General features: G+C 34.6%; 1 protein-coding gene across 1 annotated transcript in view; it reads left to right on the top strand.

Annotated features, from left to right (window-relative positions):
* The first annotated feature begins 858 nt into the window (after positions 1-858).
* ntrk2b (neurotrophic tyrosine kinase, receptor, type 2b) overlaps positions 859-17121 on the top strand; it is a 62526-nt gene continuing 46263 nt past the window's right edge. The window contains exons 1-7 of the mRNA XM_056458409.1: positions 859-1479; positions 3679-3753; positions 3835-3906; positions 4010-4078; positions 5664-5809; positions 5902-6053; positions 10157-10289. Of these exons, the coding sequence (XP_056314384.1) occupies positions 1286-1479; positions 3679-3753; positions 3835-3906; positions 4010-4078; positions 5664-5809; positions 5902-6053; positions 10157-10289 (841 nt within the window). The 5' untranslated portion in view covers positions 859-1285. The remainder of the gene's footprint in view (positions 1480-3678; positions 3754-3834; positions 3907-4009; positions 4079-5663; positions 5810-5901; positions 6054-10156; positions 10290-17121) is intronic.

The following is a 17121-nucleotide window of genomic DNA, read 5'->3' as shown; positions in this document are numbered from 1 at the left end:
GGTTTTTTATATCTGACAGGTTTAGTTACGTTAGATCTAATGTAAAGTTTATGTTTAAAAAAGTCAATCTGCAATGACGTTACGTTGTAAGAAAGCAACATTGTTTTAATTATCGTTACCTAATACTACTGAATCTCTTGCGATTAAAGGCTGATGGGAACTTCATCTTTTGTGTTAAGAGGAAATATCAAACATTTAATTCTGTAAAATATGTTGCATAATGCATTTGTCGCCCTCTCCTGGTTGAAATATAACACTTCGGCTCATTTTGGCTTGTGTTGTAGTAATTCCACAAATTAATGCCCCTCTGTGTAATCATTTGAAATAAACTCAAAAGCTTTATATGCGTGGAACTCTTTGCTCTAAATAAGCTACAGACGTACCAGGAATACCAGCACTGCAGTCAAGTGTTACATTTAAAAGCGTAGTCTGATCATGTGAATGTTCTACATATTGTTAATGTCATTTCGTCTTCATTACACTGTGACTGGAATGCGAGACTGAAAAAAAACATCCTTGCATTTTGTTTAGAATTAGTTTTTTTTAGATGCAGCCCATCTTGTGCGTCAAACAGCACGTCACACTCTGGTAATGGGTATTCATGAAGTTGTGGCATTGTTGAAAAGAGCAAGATGGAAAAGCAACACGGCAAACTGAGATTGTAATAAACAAATATTAATAATAGGTTATAAAATATTAAGTAAATCACTCGAAAAAAAAACTGCCTTCTCCAGCCAATTCCAAATTCCCCATTTCTGTCATAAACAGAAATCTACAAAAAAAAAAATCGGCCCATTGAAAACACAGGTGATCGATTATCGCCGATATGGCACTGCTGAGAGCATCTTTAACGTTCTCCTTCACATGTAATTACAGCGATGGCTGAGGGAGATGCGGTCGGTAATCAATAGGCGCTTGCAGGTACGCGCTGCTGCCTCTTCACACGCGCGCGCACACGCACACTGTCTCGCTTGTTTTCTTCCCCAGCGCTGGATGTGAGACGTCAGCGTCACCACCGCAGCCCGTAGACACACACAGCCTGCGGCCACACAGTTTACCACCGCGTCTGGAACAAGCAAAGCCTGGACAGCGCACCGTATCAGCACGCGGACATTTTCCCGTCGCGGTATCACCTTTTCGCGGAGACCAGATAAGGCCACTCCATGACAGTCTTGCGTCGCGCACAACGTCTTTGCGCATCCAACAGCAGCGGCGTCTCATCTCGGAATTGCTGAAAATACTACAAGACATTACACAACGCCGAACGCACCGCGCTAGACCTGCTATGACCGCAGGGGTTCGTGGAATGGCTCGCTGGGGGTTGTGTGGGTTTTTATTCGGGCTGCTGAGGATCAGCTCGTCTTGTCCTATGTCGTGCTTTTGCAATGCCTCGAGGATCTCGTGTATCGACCAAGAACCAGGGATCGAGGATTTCCCTGTCTTGATACCGGAGTCTGACATGGAGAACATCACGGATATGTAAGTGGAGCGCCTTAGTGAGAAAAACACCGGGAGACCTGCTCTAGCTTCACGGATGCGTGAAAAAACACGCGTGTGTGTGTGTGTTTGTGAGCGTGTGCGCGCGAGGAGTGTGTGGGTAGATTCCTCAATCCGTCGAGGGCCAAAATAAGTTTAGTGCACTGCTATTCTATGACATCCACAACAAGCCACAGATGTGGGCATTTCTGGAGTTTGCAGCGATATTTTTGGCCGTGAAATTGCTTAAGCTCCTGATATCAAACAAGACCAGCATGACATGCAACAGACATCATGTGTCGTGTCTGTGCCTGGAAGAGGATGGAAGCGGTTGTAAGGGGTGGGGGCCACGGTAAATAAGCAAGAAGTTGGCGTGATGGCATATCTAAAGGGTCTTTTTTTTATAAAGATGGTCATTCAAAGAATAATTTAACGCAGCTGCTGCTGACTCACCTCGCCTGACTTTCTGTACCATAACAGGAGGAGTGGAAAAATAGACGCTATCGACTTACACTAAAATTGATAAACTGCCCGCATAACGAAATTAGATGCATATCGGTGTAGATTTAGCGTCCGCTTAATGGAGCTCTATCAGTGCTGATCTGATCTGCTCCAGTGTCTGCATTAGGCAGCAGCACTGACAGACTAGCCGACTTGAGAGACCGTCAAATGGTTTGGGGCTTGAAGGGGGGTGGGGGTGCTTTTAGGCCTACCGTGAAGGATGCGCGAATAAACAGCCGTTATTTTATTATGGAATTAAGTTTTACTCGTGTATTATTGCATGAATTGTGTAATATGCTTGTCGGGGAGTAGGCTAGCCTAACGTGTCCGCAGAGCAATAGGCATCGGCGCCTACGCAAATATGTCACTCCGTTTCCACGACAACGGCTCACGGACCCACTCCAGGCATGTGCGCGCTGTAGTGAAATCATGGCCTTTTCACGCTTACCTTTATTAACGTGTTCATATGGTTGATAAAGGAATGTCAAATTACTGTGCGTCTGCTTCTCTCTGAAGACTAGTCTTTAATCATATAGAGGGATATTTAATTTTTTTCTCTATTTCGTATGTCAGAGCTCACTAAAATCAGTTGACTTGATTTTGTTAGGCGCTTAAATAAACAGGCCAGCCAGGTGAAAGGGGTGGTTCTTTTTCTTCAAAAGTGCATTTTTTTCTGCTATACCCCTAATTTTCAATTTAATTTTGACATCTAAATGTTTTTGTGACATTTTAAGCACTATTTTAATAGTAATAACAATAATAGAGCTTCACAATTTTTCTAGCCTTTCTTGTAAAAAATGACATTTTCATGGAAAACAACAATAGCCAAAATAGTTAGTGATTTTTAAAAATTGGCTGCTTTTGGTGCTTCACACCTTTTTATTGGTCATTTTTTGTTTCAAGAATAAGGTCCAAGATTTACAATAAAAGTTACTTGTAAAATTGTTTTTTCTATTTAAAAACAATACTGTAGTGAAAGATAACTTTACTTATATCCTATTGTATGTTTTCTCTCACAGCTGGATGTTGGACACATGAAAAATAATTGTTTGCATTGATCAAAACTGATTAGCTGAAGTCACAGCCAAAAGAGGATTCAGCTTGGTCTTAAAGCCCTTTTCAACGAGTTATTTTCAGTATTTATGATGGCATAGCAGTCAAAATAGGACAAATGAGCTCATGTATCAGACAAACTCTGGACCTTTGTCTGTGAGGTGTGGGTCTTCCGAACCACCCAACGATTTTATTAATGCTTTACTGTTGTTAACTAATGGTCACAAATAAAATACCCATATATCAATAAGGTTTCATTCCTTACCATTAGTTTACTATATTATTTAACATAAACCAATAATGAAAACACAGCATACACAGAATTAATTTTAGTTAAAGTTTACTAAAGTTAATTTGTATTTGTTTACATTTTTATGTTTCCTAATGTTAACAAAGATTAACAAGTGCTATAAAAATAAGGCTTATTGTTTTGTCTAATGTTACTAAATTAAATTACATTCTAAAGAATTGGCAAAAATCTCAAAGACTATAAACTGTTGGTCCATATTGCCATGTTTTTTAATCATAAACCCTGATTACTGAATGTTGCATTAAATGACAAAAAAACAATTAGTCAAATCATCAAGCACATGATTGTACCTCAACACATATGTTAGGGTTGACTTATCATTTATTTCTTTTCCACAGATATATTTCAAATCAAAAAAGGCTATTTACAATCAACGAGGACCACATGAAGTTCTACTCGAATCTCAGGAATTTGTAAGTATCTAAATTTTCCCAATTAATTAACATGTTAATGCTATTAACATGACTTATGCGAGCAAACACTGTCTCACACAGAACAGTGACCAATACCCACCTGACATATGTATCTACCATGGCCTTCTTCAACAATTCCAAGCTTCAATATCTGTGAGTCTAGTTTTTAATACCTTATTAACATTAAACTAGGTAATGTCACATGCTCAGTGTTTTAATAGTTTTCATGAATGTTTGTTCTTGTTTTGCTCTGTAGGAATCTCAGAGACAATAACTTATCAACACTCTCTTGGATGGCAATGCGGAATTCAAACTTATCAACTTTGTAAGTTCTTTTTTTTTTTCACTTAAAATTCATACAAAACTGTATGTGGGTTGGTAATGTGACGTTGCGCTGTCACACATGACAAAAATGAATTTAAAGTGCAGTAAATGGTTACACACTTATTTGTCTTTCAAGGACGTCTAAAAACGTCTGTTTTTTTTAATACTTATGAGTAGGGCTGCACAATATATCGTTTCAGCACTGATATCGCATTGTGATCATTCACAATAGTCACATCGTAGCATATGCAATGTTGAGTTTGTATTATAATTCATCATTTGCACGTGTTTTTGATGCCTGTGATTGTAAAATGACCTTAAAAGCATTAAGAAATTGTACCATTTGTGACTTTAACAATAATTTTTTTTTTTTATTTTTATCACTCAGTTACTGTACTTGAATACTGTTAGACTCAGAAAACGATCAAATACTTTTTCAATTGTTTCTGTTTCTTGACTGTATTTATAGATTGTTACACATGAAAATACTCATAACAAATGCAAATACAAAAATGCACTGCAAATAGCATCGACCACATTGAAAATGTGTCAGTGGAACCCAAAAAGTTTAAAGATTGTTTATTAGATTTTTTGGCGATGCATTCCCACTGCATAATCATCCCAATTGATCAAAATACATATAACTCAAAATAAAAGAACATCGCGAAGCTTGATTTTTCCAGTATCGTGCAGCCCTACTTTTGAGCCAAATCTCAAAACTGTCCTCATGTGTGACTGTCTGAAGCATATTTCAATAACTTAGAATTTAATTATAAATTATTAAGAAAATTGTAAAATCATTAATAAATACCTCAGACCAATTCTTTTTACGAGTGGCTATTCCTGTAAATTGAAATATTTTTTTTAATCTATGTAATTCTAAAAACTTAGGAACTTAATATATTTTGTCACTGACAATCATGTCCTATTGTGTAACACTTGATGTTCATTTTAAATGTGTTAATTCTACAGAAAGCTTTAATTATTTTAACAAACCAAGACCAAGATCATGCGACTGTAACCCTATGTTTTAGCTTTAATTAGCTTTAATTAGTTTAACAAACCAAGACCAAGATCATGCAACTGTAACCCTATGTGCAGCCCATGGTGAGCACCTGTTAAATTTTTGCATCAGAATGTTTCCACATATTTAATATTTTTAGAGCCACTATAAAATTTTAATAAAGTTTTGTTGTCCTTTGGTGTGACATCTCTGTTTATTGACAATGTCCAACAAGTGAAAATGAGAAAAAATTATATTATTCATAATTTCCTTTTATATTTCATATATAACACTCTGTGAAGATGTCCAACAATTTTTTAAAAATGGCTCTCACGCTATTTGTATATTATTAAAAGTCTTAAATTCGGTTATGTCACACTATAGGAAGTATTTAAGTTACAGTTTAGTAAAATTTTAAAAAAGTGATATTATTAATAAAGTTAGTGACCCCTTTTTATTTTCTAATTCCCAACATTAAACTTTCTTTAGTAAAAGTGTTTTTTACTGTCTATTTGTCAACTAGCCGTGTACACTGTGCTGTTTGCATCTTTCTGTTTCTGAAGTCTGTTTGGGTTTGCATTAGGTTGCTCTCTGGGAACCCTTTGCAATGTGCATGTGAGAACATCTGGATCAAAGTCTGGTTGGATGACAGTGAAAGAGACGTTCTGCAGTGTCTACAGGAAGGAGGAAGAGCAAAAGCTCTCTCTAGACTCACTCTGCCTGCATGTGGTATTGGAAATAAAACTAATGCAATACAATTTGTTATGAGATGTATTAAAAAGTAGTTTTTGCAACCATGAATATTGTGTCATTTTTTTCAGAGTATCCACGTGTCGAGGTTTTCCCCACTGACGTCAGTCAAATGGCAGGAAGTGATGCTACTGTGATATGTAATGCATCAGGTTCCCCGACCCCTGAGCTCACCTGGACCTTAAATTCCAGCGAACACCCTCCTCTCTCAACCAGCCATGAGGTAACACCCTGTTTGCTTTTGAAGCAGAAATTAGTATAGAATAACACACACTAACATAGTCCTGTTAGAGTTTCTGTGGTTTGTATTATATATAGACAGCACACAAATGCAAGGACTTGTAAAGCAGCTGTTCACCCAAAAAGTAAAATTGAACCATTAACTTATCCTCACATTGTTTCAAATCTGTAAAACTTTTGTTTATCCTCAAAAAGTTCAACATTTCTGCCTGTCCATTGAGAATGTAGTCCAACAAGACTTCATAAAAGAGATATGAAAAAGTCTGAAATGTAATCCATATGAATTGAGTGGTTTATTAGTTTTCTGAAGAGAATGGCACTCTGTATTTTATAAAGCAGTAAGTTACTACACCTCACAACAAGATCAATGATTAAACAGTGTAAATACAACTGAAAAACAGTGAAAAGGTAAATTGCCACAGTGAATGATGGGAACACGGGTATCAGAGTTGAGTAGGTTTTTTTAAATTGTATCAAACAGGAAAGATGTCTTAACTTTGTTTTTTTTCAACGATAACGACTGCACACACATGTGCAGTGCGATTAGTATTCAGTTCTAAATAGGGCTAAAGACTCTAAAATAACTAGAGTTTTTACATAAACTCCCCCTTTCCGTTGATGCATAGCTCGATCTTCCACAAAACTGTAACCTTAGATCCTGATGATAAACTAGGTGGAAAACAGACTTACTGTATGTACAGTGATAGTATTTTACTGTTGTAGGCTTATACCAGTTTTACACATTAGGGACACTTAAACACTTAATCTCTGTAGCATCCTGTAATGGGCTTTCAGATATCATGATTGATCACAGCACTGAAACCACAGATGCTTGACTCTAGCCTTTGAAAGCTTTGTGTTTCCATTAATATTTAAAATGAAATACATTCATAATCTCAACATCTATATTTTACTATGGAAAAAAGTATTTACTTTACTACTTACATTAATGAAATCAAGAAAACCCCACCTTGTATGACAAATTATATAGACTGAGGTGTAGAAGAACATTATATAGCTTCAGCTAATGCTTTGTTTGGCTGAGATGCTTAGCGTTACTGCATAGTTAAACAAGACTAAGACATCATGAATGTAATTAAACCTGACCAAGTAACTCGTCAGGTAACTCAACCAGGGGGGCATTTCCGAAAACCATCGTTAGCCAACAAAGGTCGTAAGTTCCATTGTTACAAACATAGTTTGTTGATTTGGCATTTCCCAAATCCATTGTTTCAACGAACATTGGCAAACTGCGTCGCAAACTTGTATGCTTGCAAGTACACCTCTAGAGCTGTAGTTAGAAGCATAGTTCCCAATTATTCCACCTAAGCCCTATTCCTTTCGAACGTTCCAAAATTTAAACTCAGAATGATTAAAAAAAAACATTAAGGTCATCTCTCTTCAATAATTTCCTTACAATGTTTTTTACAGTTCAGTTTTAGCAATCTTCATATTGACAATTGCGTTCCCTTCGTAGTGCACTTTGAAATCATTTATTTCATTTTGAACGCAGCTGATGAAAACTATAGGTGACCCATGGAAAGCGGAAATCCATGTTACGTCTCCAAAGCTTGTGAAAACAAAAATATATAGCATACGTTAATAGTGTTAATTTATAGTAGCTAATTATTAAGAAATGTATACTGCTGCATTGGGCATTTATATAAAATAATAATAGCAATAATAATTCCTTACATTTATATAGCGCTTTTCTAGACACTCAAAGGGCTTTACACATTGGGGGGAATCTCCTCATCCACCACCATTTTGCAGCATCCACCTGGATGACGCGACGGCAGCCATATTGCGCCAGACCGCACACCACACACCAACTGATTGGTAGAGAGGAGATGAAGTGATGAAGCCATTTATGATATGGGGATGATTAGGAGGCCATGACGGACAGAGGCCAGTGGGCAAATGTGGCCAGGATGCCGGGGTTAAACCCCTACACTTTTTCAAAGAACATCCCGGGATTTTTAAGGACCTCAGTTTAACATCTCATTCGAAAGACAGTGCTCACTGAGCAATATAGAGTCTGCTTACTGTATTGGGGCATTAGGACCCACACAGACCACAGGTTGAGCACCCCCTGCTAACCTCACTAACTCCACTTCCGTCAGCAACCTGGCTTTCACAGCCCTGCTTAGCTTCAATGGGCGACCATGTGCGAGTTGCAGGGAGCTAGCTGTCGTCATATATAATTTATTTATATATATATATATATATATATATATATATATATATATATATATATATATATATATATATATATATATATATAGATATATATATATATATATATATATATATATATATATATATATATAGATATATATATATATATATATATATATATATATATATATATATATATATAATTTTATTATTATTAAGTAAGATATTGTTTTTTATTCCTTCATAAATTAAAACCATTAACGTGATGATTTATATATGGGATTAGAATAAGTGTTAGCTTTTTGTAAGTGGTTTTATGTTTTATAATAGAATATGGAATATTAATATTTGTAAAAGAAACATAGGTCCTTATATGTGCCGTTTACATATATTTCAATTAATGAAATTAACAATAAGTGCATGTTTTTACCTAAACTTTTACCCAAAATTAAATATAATTTCCACATAAAAATGTTATAGGGTTTTTCTCTAAAAAAGATGTTACTCCACCCAGGGGCGTAGCAGACATTTTAAAAGTGGGGGGACAGCTGAATGAGATCCAAAAGTTTACGTTGATAGTCTTATAACTATTAATCACCTGTTTCTAGATGGTCTGTCTCTAAAAGTGAGGGGGATATATCCCCCTGGTTGCTACTGTATGCCTCTAACTCCACCCTGTTTAGAGCATCGTTATGGATGTTTTACGTTATAAATAACGTGGTTCAAACAATGAATCTGCAACAGAAACTACGGTTTTGGGAATACTCGCCACTACATCGATCTTTTCCCAAATGTTTGGGTAACGCACCCCAGCATAGTTTGGCTGCAGAAAAGATTGACTTTGTATGTGTCATGTATTTTTGTGTAACAGATAATATATAATGAAAGTAAAACTCTATTTCTGTCTTTGAATGAGGACCTGAGTCATACCTAGATACAGTGAAACAATAAACAGATGTCAAAAAACCAAATAACACCCCACAATGAAACTAGCCCTCTTGTGAAATGTAATTATTTTTAAAAATATTAGAAAGTAATTTTTAACAGAGAAGATCATTTACAGTATTATTCCTTTTTAGTTTGACTAGAGTAAAACAAGTATTTTAAAAAATGTAAAAACTGCTGGTCAATATTATAGCCCACTTTATTATTATTATTATTATTATTATTATTATTATTATTATTTATTTTTATTTTTTTCGATTGGCTACAGAACAAACAAACCACTGTTGTCCAATGACTTGCTTAATTAACTTAACAAGCCTAATTAAATTAAACTAGTTAAGTCTTTCGGTTGCACTAGTATATATTATTATACTGCATATGTATAAAAAAAACTAGTATATTATGTACTGTCATCATGGCAAGACAAAAAGTTAAATTAAATTAAAATTAGGATTTAGTTATTAAAACTGTTATGTTAAAAATCTTCTCTTCATTAAATAGAACCTGGGAAATCTTTGAAAAAAAATAATTTAGTTTTCAGCTATCAATGCATCCAAAAACGAGTACACCCAAATTTATGTTATAGAAAATATTAAATACAAATTTAAAAAAGAGGAAAAACAAAAGAAGCAAAACTTGACATTTTGTAGGTTGCTATTTTTTTCAATATTTTGCTTGAATTTAATTGTATTATCTTTCAATTTCTAAATATATTTGATGACTAAAATATTATTTTAATAAATATATCTGTTAATAAATCTGTTTTGTTTAAATGCATCAAAATACATTGCCTATATTCACTGAGAAATGGATCAAAATTTTCATTTTCAAAATGGGGTGTACTCAATTATGCTGAGCACTGTATCAGTATTAAGTTTTACATAGCCAAGAATAGTTACAGTAACATCCAGCATTAACACGTTGTTATCAGGTCAGAAATTAGCTGTTGTTTCTTTCCCACAGATCAGCAAAATGGACCTGCAGTCGGTGCTGACTCTAAATGGACTTTCACCTAATGACAATGGCAGAAAGCTCATTTGTAGTGCTGAAAACATCGTGGGCCAGACCGAGGCTGCAGTCATGCTCAATATTTCTTGTAAGAACTCCATGTGTGTTGTGTGGATTTAGTTTGCATTGTTTTGTTAGTTAAGAGTCACTCCTCTTAAAGAAGGCATAAAGCTCTTTATAAATAGGAATTATTATTAGTTTGACATTTCAATGCATTTGTCCTCATGGTGAAAAAAAATTACAGGAAGTGATTTGAATGTTTCAGTCACTCTTGAGAGAACTAAAAAGTGAAAATATCAAAAAAGTGTAAACAAAACATCTTCAGTACTGATAACTGTAAGAATCTTTACTAGAGATTTTGTACCAGTAATAGCTGATCATAATAGAACAGCACATCATCATATAATGATTTGTGAACAAACATGTGACACTGAAGACTTGAGAAGTGATGAAATTTGAAACTACATTTAATAAGAAAACAGTTATTCCAAAATGTAATATTATTTCACAGTTTGTACTCTTTTATAAAAAAATACACAGCAAAATACTTTTTCTTTTACTTTGAGTTTTGTCTTCTTTCTATTCCAAATATCTATAAATTCTTAAATCAAGAAACATTTTCTAGAGACGTAAATTATTGTCTTGTTTTCAAAAATTACATGTCAAAGTTAAGTGATTTTTTTCCATAAAACAAATTCAAAAAATGTTGTTTTTGCTTTGCAATAATATTATGTTGCCTACCCTCTTGGCAGATTATTTTGCTTGTTTTAAAAAAAACTCACTTAATTCTGAACTACAGTGCATGCGGAAAGTATTCATAGCACTTCACTTTTCCCCCGTTGTTTTATGTTACAGCCTTATTACCAAATGGATTACATTTATTTATTTCCTCAAAATTGTACACAAATTTTTTGAAATTGTTGCAAATTTATAAAAAAATAAAAAACCTGAAAATCATATGTACATAAGCATTCACAGCCTTTGCTCAATACTTTGTTGATGCACCTTTGGCAACAATTACAGCCTGAAGTCTTTTTGAATACGATGCCACAAGCTTGGCACACCTGTCTTTGGGAATTTTTGCCCATTCCTCTTAGCAGTACCTCTCAAGCTCTATCAGGTTGGATGGGAAGCGATGGTGTACAGCCATTTTCAGATCTCTCCAGAGATGTTCAATAGGATTTAGATCTGGGCTCTGGCTGGGCCACTCATGTACATTCACTGAGTTGTTGTCAAGCCACTCCATTGATATTTTGGCGGTGTACTTTGGGTCATTGTCCTGCTGGAAGATGAACCGTCGCTCCAATCTGAGATCAAAAAGCACTCTGAAGCAGGTTTTCATTCAGGATGTCTCTGTACATTGCTGCATTCATCTTTCCCTCTATCCTGACTAGTCTTCCAGTTCCTGCTGCTGAAAAACATCACCACAGCATGATGCTGACACCACCATGCTTCACTGTAGGGATGGTATTAGCCTGGTGATGAGCGGTGCCTGGTTTTCTCCAAATGTTACGCCTGGCATTCACTCCAGAATGTTCCATTTTAGTCTCATCAGACCAGAGAATTTTGTTTCTTATTGTCTGAGAGTCCTTCAGATGTCTTTTGGCAAATTCCAGGCGGGGAGTAGCTTCTGTCTGGCCACTCTACCATACAGGCCTGATTGGTGGACTGCTGCACAGTTGGTTGTCCTTCTGTAAGGTTCTCTCTCCACAGAAGAACGCTGGAGCTCTGACAGAGTGATCATCGGTTTATTGATCACCTCCCTGACTAAGGCCCTTCTCCCCAGATCACTCAGCTTAGATGGTCGGCCAGCTCTAGCAAGAGCCCTGGTGGTTCCAAACTTTTGTTTGGTGGTTTTCCACTTACGGATGAGGAAGACCACTGAGCTCATTGGAACTTTCAGAGCAGCAGAAAATTTTCTGTAACTTTTACCAGCCTTGTGCCTCAAGACAATCCTGTCTCGGAGGTCTACAGACAATTTATTTGTCTTCATGCTTGGTTTGTGCTTTGTCATGCACTGTCAACCCTGGGACCTTATATAGACAGGTGTCTGCCTTTTCAAATCTTGTCCAATCAACTAAATTTACCACAGGTGAACTTCAATTAAGCTGCTGAAACATCTCAAGAATGATCAGTGGAAACAGAATGTACCTGAGCTCAATTTAGAGCTTCACGGCAAAGGCTGTGAATACTTATGTACATGTGATTTTTAAAGTTTTTTATTTTTAATAAATTTGCAACAATTTCAAAAAATCCTTTTTCACATTGTCATTATGGGGTATTGTGTGTAGAATGTTGAGGAAATAAATGAATTTAATCCATTTTGGAATAAGGCTGTAACATTAAAAAATGTGGAAAAAGTCAAGCGCTATGAATACTTTTCGAATGCACTGTATTTCTGAAAAGAAGACAATATTTTAATGGTCTAGAAAATATTTCATGATTTAAGAACAAACATTTTTTGCAGTGCACAGCCTTGGTGAGAAAATTAGCTTATTTTAAAACCTGAAACAATCTTATCGATTCCAAACTGTTGACTGGTAGTGTATTATAGTGGGGAATTTGTCAATGTGATTTGTCTAGCTTTAGTTGCATTTTTAACTAAACAAAAAAGCTTCCAAGTCATAGACTATCTGGACTATCAAGTCATAGCCTAACCATATTTTTATGGTTAGGCTAATTTTGAATTCCATATTAGTATTGTTACACTCCTCAACGTAAATTATCCATTGTTGTTCTCATAGTGGCAATTAAAGTCATGCTAAAACCATTTTAATAATATATAATACACAATAGCTCTTAGTTTGTTGTTTATTATATGTCATGGAAATTCAACTTTTCAGTTTTAAGAAATCTGGGAATTTGATATTTGGTTTAAAGTGGCAACCCAATAGTGGTAGCATGGTGGATCAATGGTTACCACTGTCGCCTTACAGCAAGAAAGTCCCAGCTGGGTCTGTTGGCATTTCTGTGTGGAGTTTGCATGTTCTCCCTGTGTTCGCGTGGGTTTCCTCCGGGTGCTCTGGTGTCCCCCAAAATAAACAAAATTGGCCTTAGTATTTGTGTGTAAATTAGTGTATATGGGTGTTTCCCAGTATTGGGTTGTGGCTGCAAGGGCATCCACTGCGTAAAAACATATATAGCCAGAATAGTTGCGGCCCTTCAGGATCTGGATTTGACACCTGTGGCCTAAGCCAAAGGAAAATTAAGAAAAAGGAACCCGGTATTATTGCAGACTTGCATTTCTTACAATTCAATTCAAGACATTTCTAAAGTATTATGAGTTTTACTGTACTTTGAAATTTTATTTTCTCTGAATATATGAATTGCAAGTCTTGCAAATTTACAATAACCAGTTTACTTTTGCATTGCTAAACAAGATATGATGAATGAAACAGTGTGTGCAATATGATAATGTTACTACTATTTTTTTTAATATAAATATATACTTTGGTTTGAACAAAAAATTATTAAACATAAAAAAGGTCACACTTTTTGATGGTCCGAATTGAAGTTACAATGCAACTAATTCTCATTAGATTATTACTAGACTATTAGATTGTGGTTAGGGTTGGGTTAGGGTTAGTGTAAGTTGACATGTACTTGCAAAGTTTTTTATAGTCAGTTAAATGTCTGTTGAAGGGGCAGTATCAGCTGATATTAAGCAGATAGTCTACTAATACTCAAATAGACCATCAAAATAAAGTGTTACCTAATAAAAAAAACATTTAGGAAACTAATCTAAAGCTATCAATCATTAACCATTAGTCCAAAAGTGTTTAATGTCACAAACATTCAAGAAAAATGAGTAAGTAAAAATCACAAAACCATCAAATCATTTCACCATGATTTGTTCTTTCAGCAGGGAAGTGTGTTCGTTCATCAAAGCTGTAATTACTGGTCTTTGAGAGTTCAAGATACATTTGAAAATGTGCCAAATGCTTAGGATTCAGGAAGTTTCCCCTCAAGCTATCACATTAGCTTACTGGGCCCAACAAAACTCACATTGTTGCATAACACTGCTTGAAAAAACTTTGAAATTCTTTCCCACTTAATAGTTAGCTTTATGCCTTCTTGTATAATTTACTCATTTTATTTGGTTTGGTCAGTCTGCTTTTGCTACATACATGCTGGAAGTAGTTGTTTAAACAAGAAAATGATTGTCAAGAGATTCAGTGAGTATCATGTACTTACCCTTATGCTACCCCAAATCCATTTTTTTGCCTACCCTGGAACACATAAACAGATGTTTTGCACAAGTTCCAAGCTGCTTTTTCCAATGTAACAAAATGCACTTGGGGTCAACAAGATTTATTTTTAAACAAAATCAAAAGTTTTAGTCTGCAAGAATGCATATACAGTGCTCAGCATAATAGTGAACACACTATTTTGAAAATGAATATTTTTATCCATTTCTCAGTGAATAGGCGATTTTGGTGCATTTAAACAAAACAGATTTATTAAACAGATATATTTATTAAAATAATATTTTAGCCACCAAACATATTTTGTAATTGAATGATAAAACAATTAAATTCAAGCTAAATATTGCAAAAAAAAAAAATTTCACCATACAAAATTTCATCTAAATTTTTTAACTTTTTTGCTTCTCTTTTTCATCTTTTTTATATTTGTATTTAATATTTTTCTATAACATAGAAGGGAAAACTAGTTTTTGGACCTTTTTCGTAAGTTATTTTGTTAGATAAGCTCCTGATTTGGCTACAATACTGACTAATCTAATGTATAGGCTCAAATATAATATTGTACAGATTCCTATTAAAAATAGGAATTTAAAAGATAGAGTTGTTAGGGGTGTACTTATATATGCTGAGCACTGTATGACATATAAAAAGAAAAGATCACTTCAAAGTTAGTACTGGTTCTCTGGATTTGTCATTAATAGTTACGTCAAGTGATCTAAGTGAAATGGTATTTTATTTATTTGAATCTTATATTAAATGTTATACACAACCCGGTTTTCAAGATGATGAATAAGAATATCTACATTTGGAAATATGCAGAAAATTACAACGAGTCAATAGATGAGTTTGACATGAAGGCGGCAGCCGGCAATCAACAAGATTAGCCGAGCGCGGGTGGGGGCGGAGTTGAGGCGTCAGGCCGGACACTTCGGAGCTCAAAGTTGCTGCAGTCATGACCAATCACATGGCGTGATCATTTATTTATTTATTACAATAACAACAAAAGATTTACAGTACAAATAAATCACAATACAGTATCTACACACTATGGTTAATTTTTAAATAAGGGAATTGTTAATCCAATTTAAGTAGCCTATATAACAAACGCATGAGAAATAAGGGGAAAACGCGAGGGCACATAAAAAGAAATAAATATCCAGGAATAGGCCTATTAAACACAAAACAATAAGCACAAATTCTAGGAGTTGAAACATCAGTCTTTAGGCTCCCATATGTTGAATGGTATGTCAATACTGTTCCAGTTCTTGTTTGAATATGCTAAAAAGGGTTTAAATTTATTTACATTTATAGATATAAAACTTTCCAATAGATATTAATGTAAAACCCAAAACAAAGTGTTTTGATTAAGTCTTAAACAATGATTACAATTATTTTGGAAAATGAAAGCAATAAAAAAAAGCACTTAAATCCAAAAAGATTGAACAAAAGGACCAAAATAAATGAGCTTTCAGTAGAAATTTCCCAGAAAGAGCAGAAACATCAATGTCACTTTTAAAATTTGGCTTGACAGGAAATAAAATATTTTATAAAAATATATAGTTTAATATTTAATAAGATAATTTTAAACTTAATTTGTTAAGAAACATTTATAGGGGTGTCAGGATCAATGATGATAATTATTTTATTACAAGTCTGTAAGAGTTAATATTTAGGTTATTTAGTAAAATATATAATTTAAATAGTTTATTGAGCTGAATACAGTATAAAAAGGTCAAAAATAAACCCATGCAAACAATCTAGTCATTATGAACAAATTATTTAACAATAGATGATTCTGCAGTAAAGTATTCGAATTTTAATAAGCATGATGTGTACAAGATAGAGATGGGATAAAAAGTTAATTGTTTGTTTTGAAATATGTAAATCAGAGTTTGTCCAATAATAAACCCGAAACACACGTGGTTGTTGTCATGCGGCGAAGTCTACCAATCGTGTAATATTGGTGTCATCATCGCAGCTCCTGCAGTCACTCTTCAGATGCTGCACCGGCTGAATCAGTCATCTGATCTCGGAGCACTGTTGCGGTACTTTGATGCCACATGTGACAGTCATATGGAGTCGGTGCAGCATCAATCCAGACAAAGTTTTTAACAGGCATGCACTGCTTTAAAACAGATTTCGATCGGTCTGCGCATTGCTGCATGAAGGAATATGCCATGTTGTCAGATCTCAAATATTATAATTAACCCAAATGAATTTTACTTAATTTTATAATTACATTAAAATTAAATTACTAAGTATATTTTTTGTTTGTATATTAAAAATAATAATAAAAAAGAATGTCACCTCATTGCTATCCACTATTATATTGCTTCTTAAAAGATCATGTGATAATACTGGAGTAATGGAGTAACTGGAGTAATATGTTTATGTGAGAGTAATTCTCACATAAACATATATTAAAATTGAACTCCAAAATTTTGAATTGTTGACATATTTCACAATAAGTGACAATATGTTTTTGCAATATTTTTTTCTTAAAAGGCAAGCTTTTAAAAATATTTCAATATTCCCTTGAAGGCATTCAGTGGTTTCAACTTAAATAAAGTCACATCTGACTTAAGGCATAATAAAGAGCAGCTTGGAAAATTTGCAGGAATATCATATAACCCTTTTGTATTTTCATTTGGAATGGGCAGGGGTCTGATTTATAAAAAAGTTGTGTAGAAACCTTCCTAAAAGTGAACGCACACC

The sequence above is a fragment of the Danio aesculapii genome, chromosome 5 (genome assembly GCF_903798145.1).
Source record: "Danio aesculapii chromosome 5, fDanAes4.1, whole genome shotgun sequence".
NCBI lineage: Eukaryota > Metazoa > Chordata > Actinopteri > Cypriniformes > Danionidae > Danio > Danio aesculapii.
This window is presented reverse-complemented; position numbering and strand designations above follow the sequence as displayed.